The 10,314-nt window shown below is 45.3% G+C and overlaps 2 protein-coding genes across 2 annotated transcripts; one reads left to right on the forward strand and one right to left on the reverse strand.

Moving 5' to 3' along the window:
- The first annotated feature begins 3,089 nt into the window (after positions 1-3,089).
- Positions 3,090-7,914, forward strand: LOC136956214 (ankyrin repeat and LEM domain-containing protein 2). Its single transcript, XM_067250095.1, has 11 exons — positions 3,090-3,891; positions 4,009-4,209; positions 4,406-4,599; positions 4,856-5,044; positions 5,146-5,268; positions 5,372-5,435; positions 5,545-5,726; positions 5,838-5,944; positions 6,271-6,870; positions 6,952-7,083; positions 7,188-7,914. Exons 1-11 carry the CDS (start codon positions 3,465-3,467, stop codon positions 7,333-7,335), a joined length of 2,367 nt encoding a protein of 788 aa, XP_067106196.1. The 5' UTR covers positions 3,090-3,464; the 3' UTR covers positions 7,336-7,914.
- A 145-nt stretch (positions 7,915-8,059) lies between these two features.
- Positions 8,060-10,140, reverse strand: LOC136956215 (serine/threonine-protein phosphatase PGAM5, mitochondrial-like). The gene is made up of 6 exons (XM_067250096.1): positions 9,786-10,140; positions 9,430-9,614; positions 9,223-9,348; positions 9,036-9,121; positions 8,611-8,741; positions 8,060-8,441 (listed from the first exon to the last, which is right to left on the reverse strand). Exons 1-6 carry the CDS (start codon positions 10,001-10,003, stop codon positions 8,291-8,293), a joined length of 897 nt encoding a protein of 298 aa, XP_067106197.1. The 5' UTR covers positions 10,004-10,140; the 3' UTR covers positions 8,060-8,290.
- Positions 10,141-10,314: the final 174 nt, after the last annotated feature.

Raw genomic sequence — 10,314 nt, forward strand, 5'->3', positions numbered from 1 at the left:
TCTTTAATATAAATGAAGGTTTCCATTGGCAAATGATGTTACCATGCCAACCACTTTTTCTATATAGCATAAAACACGGGAGATGGAGAAATGTACTCCCAACAATCTCAGCTTGTTGTCCCAGCCTTCACACAGAGAAAAACAAGATAATTAATTCATAAATGACTGTATGTGGCAAAAGTGGAAAAGCACTTTGATCCCCGTGAGCTTGTGTGACAGTGAAATCATTTCAGAAAATCCCACACGTTTAGTTGATGAAAGCTCCATAAGTTTGCATACTAATAAACATGGAATTGTTTCTCTGGGAGAATAAAAATCTGCTTTAGTCTGAGGGTGAGTTGCCTTTGGTTTCATAGACAACTGAAACTACCATGGCTGTCTCTGGTCTGTTCCATAGATAAGTCCTTCCCTGTATCAGCATAATGATAGGGCCTGTGTTTGCTCAAGGTATTTGGAGAAGCAGGACTGGGCTGGATGAAAGCTTCAGTAACTCAGTTTATTGACTCCATTGGGATGCATAGTGGTTCAATTCCCTCAATTTGTGTCTCACATTTCCCTCCCATGTGCAGTGTTTCATTAGAAAATAATGACTTTCTAAAACCGAAAGCCTTTGATATTGCAATTAACCAGAGACAGAAGGAAGAGGCTGACAATACATTTCAACTCTGAGAAGCAACTAATGTGAAGAAATACGGCTGTTTAAATTTAGATTCGATTTACATTCTCAAACAGATTCACTCATTTGCAATATGAACGAAACTCATACATTGCATGTATTTTTGTCTGCTGTCTATACTGTAACATCGCATAGCAAGCACACCATCCCTAAGGTGGAGAAAAGACTGCTTGTTAAAATGACAAGTGCAACGAAAATGAAATTATATTCCATTACGTACTGTATTTTAGCCGAGTATCATTCAAACTGAAATGTTTGAAGCTGAAACTCATTTTAAATTCTGTATTCACCTGGTCATACTGTTTGGAAATTAGTGAATTGAAATGACAGGGAACATCACGTTACTGTTTTATCCTGTGAAAGAAAAACGAACAAGAGACAAGATGGAGATTATTCCTAATCTAAAGAACCAGCTGTAAAAACAATAGCACAATTAGGACACACTGCAGACAGCAAACATTGTTGCGTCTGCCAAATACAACAAGGAGAAACAACACACTGACTGCATTTGTAAAAGGCTTTTGAGGAGTGTTTCCAAGTGAAAATACTGAAATGCGGATTACATTTTTGACTATGAAGAGGTTGGGTGGATGTCAATCAATAGGAAACCACTGTACAGTGTGCAATGTATGTGATAAAACAATAGGCAGTCAAAGAATGCTGCATGTCCTTGGCCAGTAGCCTAAAGTGTATGATAAAGCTAACCTCAATAACAGGAGGAAACCATTTTCATATTCATCATATTCATTATCCATTGTCAAGAGGGATTAACAAAAAGAAAAAGTATTTGGGTCAATTAGAGAGGGTATATAATATAGAGGGAATAGACTAAAACTAAAACTGCCTGTGCGGTCAGAGGAATAAAGTGACTTGTGCTTTCACAGTAATGGCATTGAGATGTCATTGTTGCTCTGTCGCTCTACTAAGAATGTATTCATTCAGCAGACACTTTTATGCATCTGCTAAATGCCAAAGCTACATACAGGTGGGATTTGAACCCGTGACTCCTTGAACTGCCATCCAATATCAATGGTTCACAATGCCATGTAGTTGAGATGTGTTTACTTTGCACTGCACCTGGTAAATACAAACCGTTCTCTGACTCATTGACCACCAAAATACTGACAGACACATTCTCATCAGATCCCTGAACCTGGCTGCACTTTACGTACGCATTAATACGCTTTTCGTATGTCGCTTCAGATAAAAGCGTCTGCTAAATGAATAGGAATACAAATTTAAATGTAGTCATGCTCGCTCGCCAGTTCTGACTGTCGTCTGTGAACTCCTTTGCAGGCTTGAAAATAAAGTTTGGTCCTCTCTTACCCCTGTCCCTGTTTCACTGCTGCCCTGGAATCTTCCAGATCAGCCGGTTGTCTCTCCTCCCAGAGGATGTCATGGCCTGCCTGTTCAGGCTGTCCTCATCAGAGCAGAATGATCCTGGCAGACACACTAATAAAGAATACCATCTGTGCCTGGCAGGCGGAAAGAGAGGGGCCAATGAACCAATGAGAATGTCAGTAGTACCCCTCCTGCCACACACACACACACAGACACACACACACACTAGCCACTGGCTCCCCTCATCTCTCTCAAGATGAAAGGAAGGAAGGGAGTTGGTTAATTAAATTGCAGCAGGGATCAGAGGCGACCCCATAGCTCTGCCTCTAACAGGGGCAGACGAGGCACTCTGACAGGAGGGTTCGGAGATGTCAAGGAAACTAATTGCTGCTGAGGTATCCACCGGCGGCTCCCTTTCTTAAGACTCTGCTCAGAACAGGACGATGTGTTCTTGGAAAGAGAAATGTCCATGTTACTCAGATGAGGGAGTGACATTTGGTGATCGTTCAATGAATTCTACAAAATACAACACATCGTATGTGAATTTAACGGCGAGTCTACTGGCAGAGCTCTTCGTAGTTCTTAAGTTATTTATTTACTTTTAGAATGTCTTCAACTCATCTGTTAAGTGTGAGTCAATGAGATGATGTGTCTAAGAGAAGGCTGCTGAATGACTTACTAGCGCCACCTGCTGCATACAGTTGATCGACAACTACGATCTCCACAATGGCTACATTTAACAACATTAGTCATCTCATCTGGAATACGCCCTGCCTAAAGTTAGAGTCAACGCCCAGACGCAATAAAACATACAGAGAAGCATGAATGTGTAAGACGGACCACCTCTACAGCTCGTAGGTGAGCAATATTTACATTCTTGTCCATTATAGACACTGTACTAAACACAATATTGATGCCAATACACATTTTTCCTCGATGTTTGCTGAAGTGCAAAAGCCACTCGTCTGAAAAATGTGATCCTTACTATGTGAAAATGTAGCCTATCTTCACGTGCCGACGGATTAGTCTATACGACTGTGTAGCGTTAGAGTAAGTGTCACAGAAAATTGAAAGAAATGACCACCGTGAATGACCAAGGGAAGTTTTGCACACAAACGTGATTTTTGTAAAATCTTGTGCCACTGCTACATTGTCTGAACGGGCGGGGCTAAAAAGCGTCATGTTGACCAATAAGATTTCGCTACCCTATGTAAATAAACCAGTTTCAGTTTCAACGTTAATCCAACATGGAAAGAACAGTCTAAAAAAATGCAGCACGTTGCCTGCATGTATGTACCTCCCCATATGTCAATGTTTAACGTTTCTTTGCCCATCTTTTGTTTTTGATTGAGATGTGATAAAGTACCTATTGTGAATCTTAGCTGCGAATTCGGCGTGCAAACTTAAACGTTAAATTTGTACTTCTATTAGGGCTGCCACTAGAGTTATGGGTATGTGCACGTGTTGCATAACGTACTTGTCGTACCAGTTTTTCTCTGCGCCAGGTACAGACAGCATCATGGATGAATTGCTGACTAGGCTCCGGTCGCTGACCTCAGACCAACTGCGGCAGCAGGTCATCGAGGCGGGGTTGAAGTGCGGCCCCATCACCACCACCACCCGGGCGATCTTCGAGAGGAAGCTGGCCCGCACCCTCCTGGAGACAGAAGAGGATGACCCCGGACGGCCCTCCTCCTCCAATGGAGAACTGGCAGGTGGAGGGCAGGGAGGGAACCTGGACAGCAGCCCTGATCTGATATCTGACGGGAAAGAAGCTCACCCTTCTGAAGAGGCACAGGAAGTGAGTGTGCCTGATTCTCCGCCTGTGTACTATGGAGTGTGTCCTCCTAGGGAGGAGGCCTCGGGGAAGGAGGGTGAGTCATCATGGCGGTTGGAGGAGGAATGAAACACAATCATTAACATCGTAATGGGATGGTTAGAAGAGAATGCGGGGAGAGTATTTTTTGAATCTGTGCTTTCTTTCTCATCAGACAAAGTTAGGGTGTATGTGGACAGGAGGAAAGCTCTGAGGGCCACGATCACTATGAAAGGGGCCCGGTTCAAGGCCTTCTCAACTAGAGAAGAAGCAGAGACGTTTGCAAAGGGGAGCAGTGGACCAATCCCAGCCCAGCCTACCATCAGCACACCAGACGGGCCACAGACAGGGGTTTGGGGACCTGTAACATCCTCTGGTATGTCAATATATCTACCTCCATCCCAAACGGGTGGTCCCTGAGTTTTCTTTTAACAACCTCAGTTAAACATGTCAGCCGATGTTCTTCGCTCATTCACATTCAAACGTTCATTCACGATTTGCTTGCGGTCCATTTGAGTATTCTAGAATATTTAACTATAATTTATTTAAATATTCAAATCCTCGATGTTAAGGTGGTGCTGTCTCTGGGGGAGGTTCTGCGGGGAACCTGGAACACGCTAATGAGTTCCGCAGCCCCAGGACCCAGGACCTGACTGCCAAGCTGAGGAAGGCTGTGGAGCAGGGCGACCAGGAGGCCTTCAGTACCCTGGTCTGGTCCAACCCACGGTACCTCATCGGTTCTGGAGACAACCCCACTATCGTTCATGTGTGTATCCTGCGGTACATGCTACACCACCATCTGTACCATGCATTTACATTTTGTCATTTAGCAGACGCTCTTATCCAGAGCGACTTACAGTAAGTACAGGGACATTCCCCCCCGAGGCAAGTAGGGTGAAGTGCCTTGCCCAAGGACACAACGTCATGGTCATTGTCAGGTTATGTTATGATGTCAGGTTATGTTATGATGTATTTATGTTTATCATTCATCATCATCATATTGTTTGTGTGTGTGTCACCAGGAAGGATGTCATTACAATTCTCTTCACGTGGCGGCCAAAGAGAACCAGGCTGGAATAGCACAGCTACTACTGGACACACTGGAGAGCCCAGACTTCATGAGCCTCATGTACCCTGACGACCAGGAACACATGCTGCAGCAACGCATCCGCTACATCGTAGACCTGTACCTCAACACTCCAGACAAGGCGGTGAGTAGCCTAGCGACGCCGGAACTTTGGTATTTGTAGTCCGGACTGTTGTTTTTTGTAGGTCCGGAATGGGAGTGATATGTGTCGATGTGTTCCTACAGAGCAATGAAACCCCTCTTCACTACGCCTGTAAGTTTGGCTGCCCAGATGTGGTTAACGTTCTGTGTTCTCATCCTGCCACCGATAAACACCGCATAAACAAGTATAACCAGAAGCCCCCCAGTGTAAGTCACCACAGGGCTCACCAGTAAACGCACAGCATTCACACTTGGTGTCTACAGTGTTCAAATACTAATTCACACATCAAATAATCGTTTTCCTTTTCAGGTTATATGTGAAAGGAAAAACAAATCCCCTGAAATAAGGAAACAAATCAGGGTTTATTTGGAGGGTACGTCATGCTTTTATACATCCACTGCTAGTCTCCATTCATAAATGTTATGTAAAACAATGGAATGGAAAATTGTTCAGCACACAGAAACGCTGTCTCCTTCTGACAGACAGGTGCTATATCCCTCTGCTGAGAGACACAGACAACAGCTTCCAGCCTGTGATTGGCTTGCCATGGTCACCTGACCCACAGGGGGGCGATGTTCATTTGCTGAACTGTGGGGAAGCAGGAAGTCCCATAGACCCAGTCATGACTGTAAAGGCCTATGTGGGCCCCCTCAGTCCCTCAAAGGTAGCAACCAATCCAACGAACCATGGTCATCATCACCTGACCCTTAGCAATGAGTATTTAGACACACAGGTGAGAACAGCTGTGTTCACACAGTTTCACTGTGTCTCACAGGCAGAAGAGTTTTACAAACTGTGGAAATCCCCTTCGAGAGAGCGAGCAGTGTATTTCCATGGCATCCTCAAGTCAGACCCTGATAGAGGTGTGGAGCGTGTGGGGAGGTGAGTTGAGGACACCTAAAAACTGCTGGAGCAATCTGATCTAGCTGGTGACCGATTAAAATTGGTTTTGTTGTGACAAATGTTGTGGAATTTTTGCCACAGCACTCTGTTTTAACGGAAACACAAGGTCAGCGCAAAGGCTCACACAGCGAATGCAATTTTGACAAATATTCTTTAATGTCTGCAGAGATGGACGACGCGAAATTATACTTATACAGCAATTTATCAAATCACACAACTGTGTCTCGGGACACTTGAGATATCCCTGTGTTTGTGCTTTTTGCCTTGTCAGACAAAGTCCCATCTGTCTGTTCCCTGTTGAATAGGGAGATCGCACATGACATGGGCCATCCATGGGCCGAATACTGGGGCTTCCTGGACAGCTTTGTCGACCTCTCTTCCGAGGAGGGACTGGTGAGGCTGGAGGACTACCTGAAGAGGAAAGACGATCACTGCCTAACCGCTGTCCATGGCAACGACCCTCAAACGCCGGCGGCTGTAATGGACCAGAGCTCTCCACCGACAGAGACAAGCTCGGTGTCCCCTGTGTGCAACCTGCTGCCAGAGTTTGAGAGAGCCAGCCTCGATCGCAGCGCAACCGCAGACCAGAGAGAGGACGTTGGGGCTGAAGAGCCTGCTCTCTCTGCAGCGGGGGCAGAGGGCTTGGACCTGGGCGACCGCAGCTTCTGGAGGACCTGGGCCAGGAACCAGGGGAGGGCGGACGAGGAGCTGTCCAGCGCCTGTTCCGAGGAGTACCTAACAGCAGACGAGGGCTCGGAACGCTCAGGTTCCCTTGGAGACGTGCTGACGGACAGGAGAAGCTCCGCCTCTTCCTCTTCTTCGTCTTACAAGTCCACTGGAGATACGTCTGTGAACACGGTCCTCACAGCAGACACCCCCACAACACAGACTGCTTTCATTCAGGGGTGAGTTTTCAGTACTTGGGGAAGGACTTGCCCAAACCAGGCAGGAATCATCTAATGAAGTGTTGGTATTTCTCTTTACAGACAATCTCCTACCAAGTTGGACAGGGATGTTCTAGACGCCTTGAAAGACCTAGAGATTGATCCTGAGAAATACCCCTGTATTACAAAGTGGAAGGATAATATTCAGACCTATCCCTCGTCACAGAGGCTGAGGTTTGTTTGCGGCTTTTAGTTTTTTGTCTTCGACCAAACATTGTGCTCTTCGTTCTGTTCTCTCGCCGTTGTTGAATAATGCTTTCCTGTTGCCACCTTTCCAGCTGGTCTAGCCCCACGAGAAGCTGCAGGGAGACCCAGGAGTTCACTCCAAGCAGACCCCGCTCCACAAGCCCTGGGCCTCACAGCCCCACACAAAACTCTTACACCCAGCACATCCTCCGTAAGACCCTCTTCAGGTCACCAAACTGACCTGAACACCCAGCCAGGTGATGATCATTGTGTGACAGTTGGGGTCTGGGTGTTCTGCAGGTTGGAGAGATAATCTCAACACTATTGACACAAATAATGACCCACACAGTGCACAGAATTTATAGTGGAAAGAGGAAAACAAAATGTATATACAGCCAACAGGTGTTTTTTTTTATTCCATCGGGCAGAAACTACATCATAGATCCTGGACTGTCATCTCAACATGTGTTACAGTAGGAGTGGATATGTCTGAATAATAAAACAGAATACATGAACAGATAATAAGGCAATAGATGATATACTGATTGTGATCAACGTAAGCACATAAGAGTTCCCTGATTTCTTACACAGACAATCGGGTGGAGTGTCACCAAAGCTTTCTATAAATACTGCATGGGTCAACATTCCTCTATTAATAACTATGCTGTCAGATACTGGTTTCAATGATTAATCTCATGAACCTGACGTTACCTGTTGAGTTTTATATTTTGCACAGTGGTTAATTTATTATGGCTGTTGTATTGTATGGACTGCTCCAGACACAGTATCTATTCACACTTAACTCAGCACTTTTGCATGTTTGCATTGCTTCAGGCTACATTATAATGGAGCATCGGGTTATTGGATTTTTGACAGAATTATGTAACCTGCTTGGGAATGAATTAAAGCACAAGTGCAATACTTTTATATAAAGTGTACGGATTGATTAAAGAGGACCATCATAACCGTTCTAATATTCAGGTTTATTCCCAGAACATATGACCAATAAAGTATAGTTTCATAAATTAACATACAAATGGCATGGTGTAAAATACATTGTCCAAATACATATTTCCATACAAAAAATATTTCGACTGAACGCTACCAGGTCTTCTGCGGAGATAACGGTTTCAGCAAGTCAGGCCCAGTTGGGTCGGGTATGAGGCATATTTTGGCGATCAGTGCTGGAGATGCCTTAAGTACGGGTGAGTTTATCAGGGGGCATGAATCCCGAGTCTCCCATCATCCTCAATCCTACTCTACCGCTCGGTCTGACGGTGACCCAGGTGATGCTACCGTTGTTCAGGCCGAGACGCAGCCACCCCTCCGGAGGAAACTGCAGCGCTCTGGAAGAGTCAACAAACACCTGTTTTAGGCGGGTGGTTCAAACCGGCAGCGACAAAACCAATCAACCATACATGGTCTATCGTGTGTGTGACATCTTTCGAGTGGGTGTTAACGCAATAGAATTACACATGGCAACATGCGTGTCTGTTTGTGTGTACAGCCACATACCTGCACACGAAGTAGCGAATGACATTAGCGTGACAGACGATAATCTCGTAGCTGTCCTCAGTCTGCTTGGCGTCAGCGCGGTGGATGTAGCGGCGGAAAGCTGCCTCGATGCGAGCTCCGTCCTCGTGGTACTACAGGAAGCGCCAAACAGAGTCAGAACGTCTCTACCTTCCAGAAGTAGTCCTCACGAAGCCTTGACGACACAACAGGTGTCAACGCTTAGAAAATGTGAAATTGTTAACAAATTATCGAGGCACTTGGTGGTCAATGAGTGGTCTGTAGGCTTATTTACCAGGCACAATGCAAAAAAACCCACATCCAAGCTGTTATGCAGGCACGGTTCAACAACAATACATATAATTTATTAACAAACACATGCAAACAATCTGTTACTGAACTATTTCGAAAGCAGCCAGAGGTCTCACCACGCAGTCTGGTTTCCAGGAAATGGGTGGTACTGGCTCAATGGGAGCGCCCTCTCTTAACAGGTCACAGCTTACCAGATCCACATCTAATGCAAAGCCAAGAGGGACAGAGTGGTCATTATCATCCTGAATGGTGGGGCTATTCTGCACAAACAACAGTAATTAAAGATCAGAGATCCTTTCTAACCTGGCAGGTGTTTGCTTATAATGTTGGCAGTTTCTGTGGCACGGGTCATCGTTGAGTGGATCAAAACATCATACTTCAGCCCCAGGGCAGCCAATCGCTGGCCTGTAAACTCGGCTTGCTCCCGGCCTGACAAAACAATATAATCATTAGTTTATTAGTTTGAACTTTAACCTCTGTTGTTGCCTTGACGCTTGACAGAGCCCATACCTAAAGGAGTTAGGACCCTTTCCTTGTCAACTGTCCCGTTCAGATTGTACTGAGAGTGACGGATTAAGAAGATGTGTCGAGTAGCTTTGGGTTTGTTATTCTCCAATTCTGTTATCGGTTCATCGTTGGTAATCTCTTTGCTGTTCCTTCTCTTCTTTCCATTTGTGAGTGACAAGGGGTCACGCCTGTAACACATTAGTCAACATTAACGGGGTTCTGCTCTTTGCACAGCATTGAGACTGGGGGCGCGACATAAAGCTTAATGGACATTGTAACATTTGCATTTGGCGTTGAGGCTACTATGTGGAGCGCAGAGATGCTTGCCATACAGCGTGCTTTAAAAAGAAATAATTTACCTATCCCAATTATTGTCCCAGGTAGTCCTACTGTAGTCCTGGCCTGTTGACCAAGACTGAGGTTGTGCTGCTTGAAGAACTGCGAGGGCAGTCCAGATCTTCGAACTTTCAGCGTGGCTTGGTCTTTCCAGATATCCTTTCGATTCTGCCATTGCCACAAGAAGCGCAGAACCGCCCGCTAGCCCACACATTAGCTTTGTTACTCTTCTGAAAGACATCCTTGCCAGAAAAACGACAACAACCCAAGATTAGAAAATCCCGATGCAGCTTCTTTATCGCCGGCGTATTAGTGGACATGTAAATAATGTTTTATGACAAAACAGATTCTATGTCAGAGGCGCTCGTGTACTTCTTCCTGCCTCCTTCGTCTTTAGAATAAGCAAGTACGGCGTCAGGGAGGGACAAAACTACGTTTTCCAAAAACAATGCCTTACTCATATTCACCCGAAGGTGTCAGCAAAAAGCTTTCGTTAGAGTAAGAGTTGATGTAAAGATTGTGACATGGTTACAATCTTTGGGCGATAATCGC

The sequence above is a fragment of the Osmerus mordax genome, chromosome 14 (assembly GCF_038355195.1).
Source record: "Osmerus mordax isolate fOsmMor3 chromosome 14, fOsmMor3.pri, whole genome shotgun sequence".
Classification (NCBI taxonomy): Eukaryota; Metazoa; Chordata; class Actinopteri; order Osmeriformes; family Osmeridae; genus Osmerus; species Osmerus mordax.